Source organism: Pan paniscus, chromosome 20 (assembly GCF_029289425.2).
Source record: "Pan paniscus chromosome 20, NHGRI_mPanPan1-v2.0_pri, whole genome shotgun sequence".
NCBI classification, from domain to species: domain Eukaryota; kingdom Metazoa; phylum Chordata; class Mammalia; order Primates; family Hominidae; genus Pan; species Pan paniscus.
In genome coordinates this window covers 24,001,438-24,016,884 of record NC_073269.2, presented here as the reverse complement: position 1 = coordinate 24,016,884, position 15,447 = coordinate 24,001,438, and the positions used below count along the sequence as shown (strand labels likewise).

The window sequence follows — 15,447 nt, the reverse complement described above, 5'->3', positions numbered from 1 at the left end:
AAATAAAATAAAAGGCTGGGCGCGGTGGCTCATGCCTGTAATCCCAGCACTTTGGGAGGCCAAGGCGGGCGGATCATGAGGTCAGGAGTTTGAGACCAACCTGACCAATATGGTGAAGCACCGTCTTTACTAAAACTACAAAAATTAGCTGGGCATGGTGGCACATGCCTGTTGTCCCAACTACTTGGGAGGCTGAGGCAGAAGAATCATTTGAACCTGGGAGGTGGAGGTTGCAGTAAGCCGCGATCACGCCACTGCACTTCAGCCGGGGTGACACAGCGAAACTCCATCTCAAAAATATATATATATTAAAAATAAATAATAAAATACAATAGGAAATAAAATAAAATATGCTCTCATAGCTCCACATCACTCTTAGACCAAAATCCACAGCCCTCCTCCAGCTCAGAAGGCCCACAGTGGGCCAGGTACAGTGGCTCACACCTGGAATCCCAGCACTTTGGGAGGGTGAGGTAGGAGGATCACTTCCAGCCAGGAGTTTGAGACCAACCTAGACAACATAGTGAGACTCCATCTCTACAAAAAGAAAATAAAAATTAGCAGGGCATGGTGGCACTCACCTGTAGTCCCAGCTATTCAGGAGGCTGAGGTGGGAGGATTACTGGAGCCTGGGAGGTCAAGGCTGCAATGAGCTGAGATCTCACCACTGCACTCCAGCCTGGGCAACAGAGCAAGACTGTCTCAAAAAAATAAATATGGCCAGGCGTGGTGGCTCATGCCTGTAATCTCAGCACTTTAGGAGGCCAAGGCGGGCAGATCACTTGAGGCCAGGAGTTCAAGACCAGCCTGGCCAACATGGTGAAACCCCGTCTCTACTAAAAATACAAAAATTAGCCAGGTGTGGTGGTGCATGCCCGTAATCGCAGCTACTTGGGAGGCTGAAACGGGAGAATCACTTGAACCCGGGAGGCGGAGGTTGCAGTGAGCCAAGATCATGCCACTGTACTCCAGCCTGGGCGACAGAGTGAGACTCTGTCTCAAAATAATGATAATAATAATAAATTAAATTAAAAGAAGGAAACCCAAAAGAAGGAGGCCTAGAGTGGCCCAACCTCTGTGGCCTCATCCCCACCCTCCCTCCAACCTCATAGCTGTTTCTTGTCCCTCCTCAGGGCCCTGGCACCTGCTGTTCCTTCTGCCTGGAACTCACTTCCTATCTCAGCTCTCAGGGTCTCAGTGCAGAGAGAGACTTCCCGGTTCTCCCCCATCACATGACCTCTGCCCTAGCCATGGTGTCTGTGTCTAAAATGGGGACAGACAGAGTGAGAAGGGGCTTGAGTCAGGTCTTCCAGGCTTAAGAGACTCAGGCCTAAGCCCCAGCCCTGCTGCTGCTCTCGTGGGACCCTGGGCATCAGGGGCATTTCCGGAGTCATCTTGGCACTGGGACCTCCGGACCAAGGCCCCCGTCCACCCCCCAGGGACCCATCAGGGTGGGGGCAACATATCCCAGCCGTGGGAACAGGCCCGATTCCGGCTGGGGATTAAAATTAGCCCTGGAGGTTAAATTTAGCAAGTCAAGCCGGAGCTGAGGGTCTGGGACCGACAGCTTGGGCTCTACATAGTTGTGGGGGCTCAGAGACCCAGCCCAGAGAGGGCAGAGGGTGTGCCTGGGGTCACACAGCATGCCATATATGCCAGCCGAGGTATCTGACACTTCTGGGCCCTGGGATAATGGAGCGCCTTGCCCAGACTGCTTGGGCAGGGGTCTGGGAAGCCCTGAGAACACTCCCAGAGAACAATCTGGATTTCTTTCTTTCTGTTTTTGAGACGGAGTCTCGCTCTGTTGCCCAGGCTGTCGAAATCTCGGGATCTCGGCTCACTGCAACCTCCGCCTCCCAGGTTCAAGGGATTCTCCTGCCTCAGCATCCTGAGTAGCTGGGTCTACAGGTGCCCACCACTATGCCTGGCTAATTTTTGTATTTTTAGTAGAGACAGGGTTTTGCCATGTTGGCCAGGCTGGTCTCGAATGCCTGACCTCGTGATCCACCCACCTCAGCCTCCCAAAATACTGGGATTACAGGCATGAGCTACCGCGCCATGCCAGATTTCTTTTTCTTTTCTTTTTTTTTTTTTTTTTTTTTGAGACAGAGTCTTGCTCTATCACCCAGGCTGGAGTGCAGTGGCACACCTGCCTCAGCCTCCCAAGTGGCTGGGACTACAGGTGTGCGCCACGACAGCTGGTTAATTTTTGCATTTTTAATAGAGATGGGGCGGGTAGGATGCGGTGGTAATCCCAACACTTTGGGAGGCCAAGATGGGTGGATCATGAGGTCAGGAGTTTGAGACCAGCCTGACCAACATGGTGAAACCTCGTCTCTACTAAAAATACAAAAATTAGCTGGGCATAGTGGAGGGCACCTGTAATCTCAGCTACTTGGGAGGCTGAGGCAGGAGAATCACTTGAACCTGGGAGGCGGAGGTTTTAGTGAGCCGAGATTGCACCATTGCCCTCCAGCCTGGGCAACAAGAGTGAAAACTCGTCTCAAAAAAAAAATAGAGATGGGATTTTAGCATGTTGGCCAGGCTGGTCTCGAACTCCTGATCTCAAGTGATCTGCCTGCCTCGGCCTCCCAAAGTGCTGGGATTACAGGCGTGAGCCACCGTGACCGGCCTGATCTGGATTTCTTGATAACTTGTTGCCAAGCCTGGTGGTGGGTGCTCAGCATTTCCTACCAGCCCATTCACAGAAGAGCAAACTGAGGCCTGGGGAAAGGGTCTTCTGTGCTGAGGGCTGCCCTGAGGGTCAGAGGGAAGGCCAGGCCTGAGCGTAGGTCCGCGTGACCCTGGAGAGGCCCCTTGCCTGAAGCCTCAGTCACCTGTGACATGGTAGAGGCTGGGAGGTGGAGTGTGGTCACACAGTTGGCGGAGCGGGGACGTCCCCTGTGGTGTCAGGGGACGTCTGTACAGAAGGCGGCGGCTGCAGGACAGGCCACATGATTCGATTGTTCCCAGGAACCTCGAGTGGGGGTCTCTGGGGAAGGCCTGGACCCCAGCATAGTCCAGCAGTCTCCTCCTTCTGGGACCCCTACCAGGGCGATCTCACATCTCCTTGAGTGGGGTACAGGATTTCTTCCAAGTCACCAAGTGGATGCCAGGCCCACACCCTGGCCCAAGGACTCTAAGCTGGAGGCCTTTCCAGAGTGTGCCTGCATCCTCCTGCTAGAGCAGGAGGCGTTTCTATTATTCTCTTTCCTTTTTCTTTTAAAGACAGGGTCTCTGTTGCCCACGCTGGAGTGCAGTGGCAAGATCATAGTTCACTGCAGCCTCAACCTCCCCAGCTCAAGTGATCATCCTACTTCAGACACCGGAGTACCTGGGACTATAGACGTGTGCCACCATGCCTGGCTAATTTTTGCATTTTTTGTAGAGCCGGGGTTTCAACATGTTGCCCAGGCTGGCCTCAAACTCCCGGGCTCAAGTGATCCTCCCGCCTTGGCCTCCCAAAGTGCTAGGGATCACAGGCATGAGCCACCATGCCCCATTTGGTCTAAACATGTTCATTGAGCCTCTACTGCATCCTAAGGCTGGCCGGGGGCGGGGTCTGCGACAGTGACCCAGCCTGCCTTGATTTTCCCCATCATCTTCCTCTCAGTGGCTGGCAGGGGCAGACAGAGGACAGGTGTGAGGCTGGGGTACCCCTCCCCACTCTCCACCCACTCACTCTGTCCTCTCCCTCTTCTCCTCCTAGACAAAGATCACTCCACTCAGCCTGGGACGATGGGGAGGAAAAAAATCCAGATCTCCCGCATCCTGGACCAAAGGAATCGGCAGGTGAGTTCACTGGGTGGAACAGTGGCTGGGAAAGACATTCCTAGCAGGGGGCATGGCCTAGGCAAGGGACTGACCTGACCAATTGAACTGCAGGGGAATGAGGAGGCATGAGGAGTCCTGATGCCATGTCAGCCTTTCTTTTTTTTTTTTTTTGAGATGAAGTCTCACTCTGTTGCCCAACCTGGAGTGCAATGGTGCGATCTCAGCTTACTGCAACCTCTGCCTCCCGGGTTCAAACGATTCTTCCTCAGCCTCCTGAGTAGCTGGGATTACAGGTGCGCACCACCAAGCCCAGCTAATTTTGCATTTTTAGTAGAGACGGGGTTTCACCATGTGGGCCAGGCTAGTCTTGAACTCCTGACCTCGTGATCTGCCCGCCTCGGCCTCCCAAAGTGCTGGGATTACAGGCGTGAGCCACCGTGCCTGGTCTGTCAGTGTTTCTTGTTTCCCCTCCCTCCCTCCTTCCCTCCTTCCTTCCTTCCCTCCCTCCTTCCCTCCCTCCCTCCTTCCCTCCCTCCTTCCCTCCTTCCTTCCATCCCTCCTTCCATCCTTCCTTTTTTTTTTTTTTTTTTTTTTGAGATGGAGTTCACTTTGTTGCCCAGGCTGGAGTGCAGTGGAGCGATCTCGGCTCACTGCAAGCTCCGCCTCCTGGGTTCAAGTGATTCTCCTGCCTCAGCTTTCCGAATAGCTGGGATTACAGGCGCTCGCCACCACGCCTGGCTAGGCTAATTTTTGTAGTTTTAGTAGAGTCGGGGTCTCACCATGTTGCCCAGGCTAGCCTCGAACTCCTGACCTCAATCAATCCTCCTGCCTGGGCCTCCAAAGTGCTGGGACCTCAGGCTGAGCCACCGCACCTGGCCTGCTCATTTTCATGATCATTTATTCATTTATTCTCCCTGATGACTGGAACCCCAGCCATAGGGGAGATGGAGCTTGACACAGCCACACCTAACTCAGAGGGCCAGAACAGAGGGAGGCCCAGAACTGGGAAAGCCCAGAGAGAGCATGTGGACTCTGCCTGGGAAGCCAAGGCACACTTCCCAGACATTTGGGCTGGGTTTTGAAGCTCCAGTAGGAGTTTGCCAGGTTGTGACATGAGAATTACCAGCGCAGCCAGAAAGAATCCTGAGGCATGTTCGAGGAAGGGTTAGGCCCTGCCAATTCCCCTACACCCCCCCACATTCATCTCTTCTTCTTCTCTCCCCTGCCCCTGCGGGTCCTGGGTCCAGGTGACGTTCACCAAGCGGAAGTTCGGGCTGATGAAGAAGGCCTATGAGCTGAGCGTGCTCTGTGACTGTGAGATAGCCCTCATCATCTTCAACAGCGCCAACCGCCTCTTCCAGTATGCCAGCACGGACATGGACCGTGTGCTGCTGAAGTACACAGAGTACAGCGAGCCCCACGAGAGCCGCACCAACACTGACATCCTCGAGGTACCCCAGGTCCTCCTCCCCAGCCCCACAAGGCCCCGTGCACGCTGCTTTCTCAGAGCCCAGGGACTCTTGGTTTGCACAAAAGATGAGCGTCTTCATCTGGCTTTGTGGCTGACGTGCTTTATTTCTGCTGTCCCTAGAAGGGACCCTCCACTCATCCAAACATTTGGGAGTTGGGGAGCCCTTCTGGGGACAGCAGAAATAAAGCACATCGGGCAGGGCACGGTGGCTCCCACCTGCAATCCCAGCACTTTGGGAGGCCGAAGTGGGCAGATCACTTGAGGTCAGGGATTCTAGACCAGCCTGGCCAACATGGCAACACCCAGTCTCTACTAAAAATACCCAAATTAGCCAGGCGTGGTGGCTCATGCCTCTAATCCCAGCTACTTCGGAAGCTAAAGTAGGAGAATTGCTTGAACCCGGGAAGTGGAGGTTGCAGTGAGCTGAGATTGAGCCACTGCACTCCAGCCTGGGCAACAGAGCAAGACTCTGTCTCAAAAAATAAATAAATAAATAAATAAATAAATAAATAAATAAATAAATAAGACAGAGGAGTCTTCACTGGGATGGGAAGCTAAAGCCTAAGGGCTGCAGAGCGCAGCGGGCTGGGACTAGGCCTGGGAGTCCGCAGTGTTTTGGAAGTGTGGGGCAGAAGTTGGCAAAGAAGAGGTTGGGGTCCGGGAGCATGCGGTTCTGTGGCCCCAGGAGAAGGCAGCTCAGGAAATCTGCTGGCGTTTCTTAAGCAGTTTTTTTCTTTTTTTGAGAATGAGTCTTGCTTTGTCGCCCACTCTGCAGTGCAGTGGCAAAATTTCAGCTCACCGCAACCTCCGCCTCTCGGATTCAAGTGATTCTCCTGCCTCAGCCTCCCAAATAGCTCTGACCACAGGCATACGCCACCATGCCTGGCTAATTTTTATATTTTCAGTAGAGATGGAGGTCTTACCATGTTGGCCAGGCTGGTCTCAAACTCCTGACCTCAAGCGATCTGCCTGCCTCGGCCTCCCAAAGTGCCAGGATTGTAGGCGTGAGCCACCGCGCCCGGCCTCTTAAGCAGCTTTTGATGCCAGGCTATGAGGCTGCAAGTGGGGGCAGAATGGAGGTCCTGGAGTCATGTCAGGAGCAGCATTAGGACAGCGCCAACAGGCCTGCATGGATCTCAGCTCCTGCTGTGTTGATCTGGGCAGGTCCTTGGGCTTTTCGGTCCCAGGGGAGGAAATTGCTAGCTGGTAACTCACCGGGGTTTGGTCAGTGGGGTTTGGCTACAGCAGGCCATGCCTGCATTCCTCCCCACTCATGGAGCTGGGTGGGGATGGTCTGTCCCCTCTCCCATAGAACTGGGTTCCCTGGGTGGGGCAGGGGTAAGGGTCTACCCTGTTGTCTCCTGTCCCCATAGACGCTGAAGCGGAGGGGCATTGGCCTCGATGGGCCAGAGCTGGAGCCGGATGAAGGGCCTGAGGAGCCAGGAGAGAAGTTTCGGAGGCTGGCAGGCGAAGGGGGTGATCCGGCCTTGCCCCGACCCCGGCTGTATGTAAGTGACTCCCTGGCCCTGTGAATGAGGCATTCCTCCTACTTCCTAGGCCCAAGTCATTGAGGCTGGTACTGAGAGAGGGGCTTAGAGCCAGGGATCCTAGAGTTTGGAGGCAGGTCTCCACCTGGTTGGTCAGGAAAGGCTTCTTTGAGAAGTGGGCACTGTAGCTGGGGCTTTGAAGGATGAATAAGAGTTCAACAGGCAAACAGTTCCTTCCTTCATTTCATCTTTGATTCATCAAACACTCTGTGCAGCCCCCTCAGTGCCAACTCTACACTAAGTGAGAGGTCTTGGCTCTGGACCTACCTGTCAAGGACAGGCAGAGCCAGACAGAAGCTCCCCCAGCCTGTAGGGTTAGGGCAGGGGGAGGAGCAGGTAGGGAGCCTGGTGGGAGGTGGAGCAAAGGCTTCCTGAAGGTAGAGAGCTGGGCCCCTGAACTCATCAGGATTTTCTCCCTTGGACTTGGCACCCCCATCTGGCCTGGGGTCCTCTGACCCATCCCTTCTCTACCCACAGCCTGCAGCTCCTGCTATGCCCAGCCCAGATGTGATATATGGGGCCTTACCGCCACCAGGCTGTGACCCCAGTGGGCTTGGGGAAGCACTGCCCGCCCAGAGCCGCCCATCTCCCTTCCGACCAGCAGCCCCCAAAGCCGGGCCCCCAGGTGAGCATGGGACAGTGGGGCAGGGGTGAGGTCCTGAGGGGCTGTTTGGGTGCATCTTGGCTCTGGCATTGCCAGGCTGCGTGCATCACCTCTAAACCTCAGACTTCATTAGTTGACATGGCCTGCCTGTCCTCTCTTTCTGGGGTCTCCTCTCCCCCAGGCCTGGTGCACCCTCTCTTCTCACCAAGCCACCTCACCAGCAAGACACCACCCCCACTGTACCTGCCGACGGAAGGGCGGAGGTCAGACCTGCCTGGTGGCCTGGCTGGGCCCCGAGGGGGACTAAGCACCTCCGTGAGTGAGGGGAGGGTGTGGCAGGGCTGATGAGGGCAGGCAGGGCGACCTGGGTGTGGGCCTCAGTTTCCCCTTCACCCTCTCTCCGCACAGAGAAGCCTCTACAGTGGCCTGCAGAATCCCTGCTCCACTGCAACCCCCGGACCCCCACTGGGGAGCTTCCCCTTCCTCCCCGGAGGCCCCCCAGGTACATCCCCTAACCTGCCCTGCCCCGCCTGGGAAGCGTCCGCACTCCTGCCCTCTGGGGGTTCCACACCCTCCCACCCACCAGAACTCAAAACTGTCACTGGGGGTGGTTAGGTTTGCAGAAGGCTTAAGGAGAGGTCCAGGCCTCAGCCCCCAATTCCTGCCCACCAGAATATGGCCTGGGAGACCCTCCACCGCCCCCTGGCTTGTTGCAGCCCCCCACCCTGGCCCCCTGGCAGCCCTCGAGGGGTGATGGGCCCCCCGCCGTGCCCTCCCAGCCCAGGTAAGTGCCCTGAGACGACGGCAAGTCCCAGTCCTCCAAAGCCCCGGCCGCTGCTGACCCCTGGTGGCCATCCCTGGTACTGCGCACACTTCCGGTGCGGATGGGCAGCTATTTTGAGGCCCCAAGAGGGACCGCCACCCCCTCCTTTCCCAGGGTCCTCCTGCCAAGCCTTTGTCCACGCTGTGCCATCCCCTGGCTTCCTTCCCTTCCTCGCTGAGCTCACGGCCTCCCTCTCTCTTTCCCCCTGCAGTGGGGGCCGAAGCCTGGGCGAGGAGGGTCCCCCAACCCGCGGCGCCTCCCCGCCGACCCCCCCAGTCAGCATCAAGTCTGAGCGCCTCTCTCCGGCCCCCGGGGGCCCCGGCGACTTTCCTAAGACCTTCCCCTATCCCCTGCTCCTCGCCCGGTCCCTGGCAGAGCCTCTGCGGCCTGGGCCCGCCCTGCGCCGGCTGCCCTTGGCCGACGGCTGGCCCCGGTAGGAGATGACCCGGTGGCACCAGCCCAGAGCGCTCGCCAGGTACGGCGAGGGCACGTGGGGACCCCACCTCCCTCCAGGCCTCTTCAGAGAAGACCCAACAGTGACTCCCCCCTCCGCGGTGGGGGCTTGGAGGTGGGCGGCTGGACTCAATCCACCCTGGGGGGCTCCTTTCCTTCTTCCTATTTGTGTGTATACCCACAAATAAAACGCGCGTGGCGTCCGTGGACCAGACTGACTGTGACTCGCCTCATTCTTGCCTAGTCTTGGCTTGGGGTGCCCCCTCCAGAAGCCCTGAGACGAGGACTCAAGAGCCCGTGGGGTGTCCGGGAGGGCTGCCAGGTGGAGGGTTGGGGAGGCGAGGCAGGAGGAGCCGTGCAGGGGACGCGCACAAGCAGAGGGTGCTTAGCCCGCGGGGGGTTCTGGGGACAGCATAGAGTGAGCGTGCACCTAGAATGGTCCCACTCCAGGGGTGAGGGCCCCGGCTCTTTCCACTCCAGGGCCAATGGCCAGGGCTGCTCCCGGCGCTGTGGGTCATGGGCTCAGGGGCAAGCCCTAGGGCTGGGTCGTAGGGCTCCCAAAAGCAGCAGCTGGGTATCCTGAATGTCGGGCTCCCAGGGCGCTGGAAGCGCCCCTGAACTGTTCATCTTCTTATTTTTTATTTTATTATTTTAATTTTATTTTATTTGAGACAGAGACTCCCTGTGTCACCCAGGCTGGATTGCAGTGGTGCGATCTCGGCTCACTGCAAACTCCGCCTCCCGGGTTCAAGGGATTCTCCCACCTCAGCCTCCTGAGTGCCTGGGACTACAAGCACCTGCCACCATGCTAATTTTTGTATTTTTAATAGAGACGGGTTTCCCCATGTTGGTCAGGCTGGTCTCGAATTCCTGACCTCAGGTGGTCCGCCCTCCTGGGCCTCTCAAAGTTCTGGGATTACAGGTATGAGCCACCCAGCCTCGCCGACTGCTCATCTTTTGAATGGGTGTATCTCTTGAGCCCTTGACCCAGCAATTGATTCTACCCAGGGGACAAGAGAGCAGGGTGTTTATACACCCACTCCTGGGGTTGCAAACTGCCCCCACTCTGGCTTGTCCTGTGTGTGAAGACAGACTTGGGTGTCCTGAGGTCAGGGGTGCTCCCAGAAAATAGTTGAGGTGCAGCAGGGTCTATCTGGCCTCACGCACCCCAGGTGGTCTCAGTGGGATTTTTTTTTTTTTTAGTTGGGGCCTCACTATGTTGCCCAGGCTGCTCTCAAACTCCTGGGCTCAAGCAATCCTCTCACCTCGGCCTCCAGAGTAGCTGGGACTACAGGTGCAAGCCACCATACATGGCATTCAGTGAGATCTTCATAATACTTAACATCTGACTTCTTGCCGGGTGCGGTGGCCAAAGTCTGTAATCCTAGCACTTTGGGAAGCCAAAGTGGATGGATGGCTTGGGCCCAGCAGTTTGAGACCAGCCTGGGCAACATACTGACACCCTGATCTCTACAAAAAATTTAAAAAGAAATTAGCTGGGCATGGCTGGCACATTCCTGTAGTCCCAGCTATTCAGGAGGCTGAGGTGGGAGAATTGCCTGAGCATAGGAAGTCGAGGCTGCAGCAAGCTGTGATTGAGCCATTGCACTCCACCGTGGGCAACAGAGCGAGACCCTATCTCAAAAATAACATCAAAAACAACAACAACATAAAAAACTGACTTCTAGCCGGGCACGGTGGCTCACACCTGTAATCCTAGCACTTTGGGGGGCCAAGGCGGGCAGATCACTTGAGGCCAGAAATTTGAGACCATCTCTACTAAAAATACAAAAATTAGCTGGGCCTCATGGCCCATGCCTGTAATCCCAGCTACTTGGGAGGCCGAGGCACGAGAATCACTTGAACTCAAGAGGTGGTGGTTGCAGTCAGCCGAGATCCAGATCGTGCCACTGCATTCCAGCCTGCACAACAGAGCAAGACTCCGTCTCAAAAAAAAAAAAAAATTACTTCTTGCCTGTAATCCCAGCCCTTTGGGAGGCTGAGGAGGAAGGATGCCTTGAGCCCAGGAGTTGGAGGCTGCAGTGGGCTATTACCAGCCCACTACAATCCAGCCTGAGTGACAGAACAAGACATTGTCTCTAAAAATAACAGTAATAAAAGTTAAAAGATCTGCCTCTGCCATGTTCTGCTCATCTCTTTGAAGCTTTTCCTCATCCTTAGAAGGAAGTTGGGCTCCTCAGCTGCCCTACCCTAGTCTGGCCTGGTCTCCTATCCCTGTCCCAGCCTCTCCAGTACCTTAGAAATATTTGCAGTACCAACATGTGACCCTACTGGTCTTTCCTGGAGCGCCTCCCTCAACCCCCAACTTGTCTCCTTTTTAAACTCCTTCCCACCCTCCAAGGCCCAGCTCTGCCTCTCTTCCTCCATGACGCCTTCTACACTGTCCCAAGCTGAGAAACACCTTTGTGAGTTGGAGTTCACAGATTTGGACAGGAAGACAGAAAACATGAGTGTTGAGATCAAGACTTACAAGATCTGCCTTGGCCGGGGACAGTGGCTCACGCCTGTAATCCAAACACTTTGAGAGGCTGAGGTGGGAGGATGGCCTGAGCCCAGGAGTTCAAGACTAGCTTGGGCAACATGGTGAATCCCATCTCTTAAAAAAAAAAAAAAAAAATTAGCCAGGTGTGGCAGTGCACACCTCTAGTCCCAGCTTCTCAGGAGGCTGAGGTGGGAGAATCACCTGAGCCCGGGAAGTCAAGGCTGCAGTGAGCCATGATTGAGTCACTGCACTCCAGCCTGGGCGACAGAGCAAAAGACCCTGTCTCAAAGAGTAAAAAAACAAAAACAAAAACAGGCCGGGCATGGTGGCTCACACCTGTAATCCCAGCACTTTGGGAGGCTGAGGCAGGTGGATCACTTGAGGTCAGGAGTTCGAGACCAGCCTGACCAATGTGGTGAAACCTCGTCTCTATTAAAAATATGAAAATTAGCCGGGCATGGTAGTGTGTGCCTGTAGTCCCAGATACTCAGGAGGCTGAGGCAGGAGAATCGCTTGAACCCGGGAAGTGGAGGTTGCAGTGAGCCGAAATCGCGCCACTGCACTCCAGCCTGGGCAACAGAGCAAGACTCTATCTCAAAAAACAAACAAACAAACAAACTCACCTGCTTTCCAATCACTCTGCCAAGATCCAAAGCTGAGCTGGTTGGCACAGCTCAGCCAGAATGGGCGGGGTACGTTGACTGACAATTTCAAAATCCTTTCTGTCACTCAGCGCCCCAGGGAGAGATTTCTTCAGTAAAACTGAGCACCTTGCATTTCACCCTTAGTGCACACAGTCCTAGACAAGATGATGGGCTGGACGCCTTTTAAGGGATAGGGAGACAGGACAAAGTATATAAGTGACAGAACCCGGAGGGGGCACTCGTTTATACGGCGGAGTATAGGATGCCATCTGCACCCCAGACCCCAGCTAAGGTTTGTCCTACGTCATCTTCACCACCCTCATCCCCAGTGAGGTGGGGGCTTTGGGGCCCCAGTTTCCAGGATAGGGATATGGCATGATCAAAGTGTGTAAAAGCCCCTCCCCAGGCTCCCGTGGCAGGGGGCATTGGGAGCTGAGGGGAGGCAGTGCCCCCTGGAATGATCACTCTCTGTGTGTGCGTGGAGGCAAACCCACCAGGACTCCAGAACGGCTCGGAGGTGGAGGTGAAGGGAAGAGCATGCCGTGGGTGACTGGAAGCTCCCATTTCACCCTCTGTGCTGTGGAAGCTTGTGGGGAATGAGACTTGGATGGGGTGAACTTGAAGCCTCTGCAGAGTGTCCAAGTGCGGCTGGAGATTTCGCTCACCCAACCCAGACTCAGGTCTTTTTTCTTTTTCTTTTCTACTTACTTATTTTTATTATTTTGTTTTGTTTTTGTTTTTTGTTTTGAGAGAGAGTCTCGCTCTGTCATGCAGGCTGGAGTGCAATGGCACGATCTTGGCTCACTGCAGCCTCTGCCTTCCGGGTTCAAGCGATTCTCCTGCCTCAGCCTCCTGAGTAGCTGGGACTACAGGCGTGTGCCACCATGCTCAGCTAATTTTTTGTATCTTTAGTAGAGACGGGGTTTCACTATGTTGGCCAGGCTGGTCTCAAACTCCTGACCTCAGGTAATCCACCCACCTCGGTCTCCCAAAGTGCTGGGATTACAGGTGTGAGCCACCGCGCCTGGCCTATTTTTTTGTTTTTATTATTATTGTTTTTTTTGTTGTTGTTTTTTTGTTTTGAGACAAAGTCTCACTCTGTTGCCCAGGCTGGAGTGCAGTGGCGGGATCTCGGCTCACTGCAGCTTCTGCCTCCCGGGTTCAAACGATTCTCGTCCTTCCCAAATAGCTCGGATTACAGGCGACTGCCACCACACTCGGCTAATTTTTGTATTTTCAGTAGAGATGGGGTTTCACCATGTTGGCCAGGCTGGTTTCGAACTCCTGACCTCAAGTGATCCTCCCACCTCAGCCTCCCAAAATGCTGGGATTACAGGCATGAGCCACTGCGCCTGGCCTATTTTTTTATTTTTGAGGCAGTGTCTTGCCCTATTGCCCAGGCTGTACTGCGGTGGTGCAATCATAGCTCTCTGCAGCCTTGATCTCATGGGTGCAAGCAATCCTGCCTCAGCCTCCCAAGTAACTGAGACTACAGGTGCACACCACCTTGCCCAGCTAGGCTGGAGTGCAGTGGCAAGATCTCAGCTTACTGCAACCTCTGCCTCCTGGGTTCAAGTGATTCTCCTGCCTCAGCCTCCCCAGTAGCTGGGACTACTACTGGGACTACAGGTGTGAGCCACAACGCCTAGCTAATTTTTGTATTTTTAGTAGAGACAGGGTTTCACCATATTGGTCAGGATGGTCTTGATCTCTTGACCTTGTGATCCGCCCCCCTTAGCCTCCCAAAGTGCTGGGATTACAGGCGTGAGCCACTGTGCCCAGCCTGCCCAGCTAATTTTTGTGTTTTTTGTATAGTCTGGGTTTCCCCATGTTGCCCAGGTTGGTCTGGAACTCCTGGGTTTAAGTGATCTTCCCACCTTGGCCTCCCAAAGTTCTCGGATGACATGCATGAGCCACTGCACCCAGCCTCTTTTTTTTTCCTCGTCATGTTGCCAGGGCTGGAGTGCTGTGGCATGATCACGACTCACTGCAGCCTCAAATTCCTGGGCTCAAGCAATCTTCCCACCTCAGGCTCCTGAGTAGCTGGGACTTACAGGCTTGAGCCACCACGTTGGGCTAATTTAACTTTTTTTTTAATTTAATTTTTTTTTAGAGATGGGTGTTTTGCTGTGCTGCCCAGGCTGGTCTCAAAATTCTGGGTTCAAACGATCCTCCAGCCTAAGCCTCCCAAGTAGCTGGGACTACAGGCATACGCCAAGCCACCATGCCTGGCTGGACTCAAGTCTTCAACACTTCCCACCTGGTCCCTTCTGTCCCTTCCCCACTCAGGAGGGGTGAGCCACGGTCCTCATGGCAGTGATCAATGGCTGTGGAGGTCCAGCTGAGCATACAGCCCCTGCCACCTCCAGCAGCGCCACTGCCACATGCACAGATGATGCAAACTCTTCAGCCAGTTACCCACCCTTCTGTTCTGAGGACCTCCCCGACAATGATCCTGGCCTTCCTTCCACATGGGCTGAAGAACTACCTACTCACTGGCACCCCAACCCCGCACATCCAGACCAGGACCAGGGACTGAGCAAGAGGAAAAGGGTCAAGGTAGCGGGTACCCTGGGGGAAACTGAGGCATGGCCAGAGAGAAAGAGCCTTCCCAGCCTTTGGATCTCACCCTCACGGTGGACAAGAAGTCAGGCCAGTCCCTGATGTTAGTGCCCACAGGCTAAGCACCCAGTGTGAGGTCCATAAAACTATGGGCCGCTTTCTAAGGCTGGGAGCCCCCAGGGCCACAAGTGAGACTGGTTTGACTTCTCCATCCCAGGGAGACTGCGCTTTTGCCCTCCACCACGAGGTGGCGTGCGATAGTGCGCTTAGGATTCAGCACTTGCCAGCCGAAAGTTAAAAAAATAAAATATAAACCAGGCCCGGTGGCTCACCCCTGTAATCTCAGCACTTTGGGAGGCCGAAGTGGGCGGATCACCTCAAGTCGGGAGTTCGAGACCAACCTGATCAACATGGAGAAACCTCATCTCTACTAAAAATGCAAAATTAGCCAGTCGTGGTGGCGCATGCCTGTAATCCCAGCTACTCGGGAGGCTGAGGCAGGAGACTCACTTGAACCCAGGAGGCGGAAGTTGCGGTGAGCCAAGATCACACCATTTCACTCCAGCCTGGGCAACAAGAGCGAAACTCCGTCTCAAGAAAAAAAAAAATTAATACACAAATACATAATAAAATGTAAAAACGAAAAGGTAATTACTCAGGCCCCACACACAGGAACCCACCCCCATAAAGATGCTCAGACACTCAGTCATACCCAATATATGTCTACACTCAGGCAGACACACTCATCCACAGAAAGACAAATGGCAAAACCGAGGCACAAACACCAGAAGCCCTTTCCTCCTAGCGGTGAAATAAAGAACATCAGATCCCTGAAGCTGACATTTGGTCCTTGATCCAGCCATGCCTGAAGCTGACACTACGGCTAGTATTTTCTGTCACATGAGCCAAAAATTTTCCTTTTTTGCTTGAACCCATGTTAGTTGATATTTTGTGGAGCACAGCCAGAGTCCTAGCTGATAGAGATGAATAAGGCACTTGCCAGGTGAAAAAGATTGAGGCATTCTTTTTTGCTTTTGTTTTGTTTTTACTTTAAGATTGAGGCATT

At 54.6% G+C, this 15,447-nt stretch overlaps 1 protein-coding gene across 3 annotated transcripts in view; it reads left to right on the top strand.

Moving 5' to 3' along the window:
* The window catches only part of MEF2B (myocyte enhancer factor 2B), a 40,148-nt gene extending 31,262 nt beyond the window's left edge, over nucleotides 1–8,886 (top strand). For all 3 annotated transcript variants that reach the window (XM_034946737.4, XM_034946735.3, XM_055103736.3), the window contains 8 exons: nucleotides 3,710–3,792; nucleotides 5,022–5,225; nucleotides 6,619–6,753; nucleotides 7,270–7,417; nucleotides 7,578–7,711; nucleotides 7,805–7,898; nucleotides 8,069–8,180; nucleotides 8,431–8,886. In XM_034946737.4, the coding sequence (XP_034802628.2) occupies nucleotides 3,710–3,792; nucleotides 5,022–5,225; nucleotides 6,619–6,753; nucleotides 7,270–7,417; nucleotides 7,578–7,711; nucleotides 7,805–7,898; nucleotides 8,069–8,180; nucleotides 8,431–8,656 (1,136 nt within the window). In that variant the 3' untranslated portion in view covers nucleotides 8,657–8,886. The remainder of the gene's footprint in view (nucleotides 1–3,709; nucleotides 3,793–5,021; nucleotides 5,226–6,618; nucleotides 6,754–7,269; nucleotides 7,418–7,577; nucleotides 7,712–7,804; nucleotides 7,899–8,068; nucleotides 8,181–8,430) is intronic.
* Nucleotides 8,887–15,447: the final 6,561 nt, after the last annotated feature.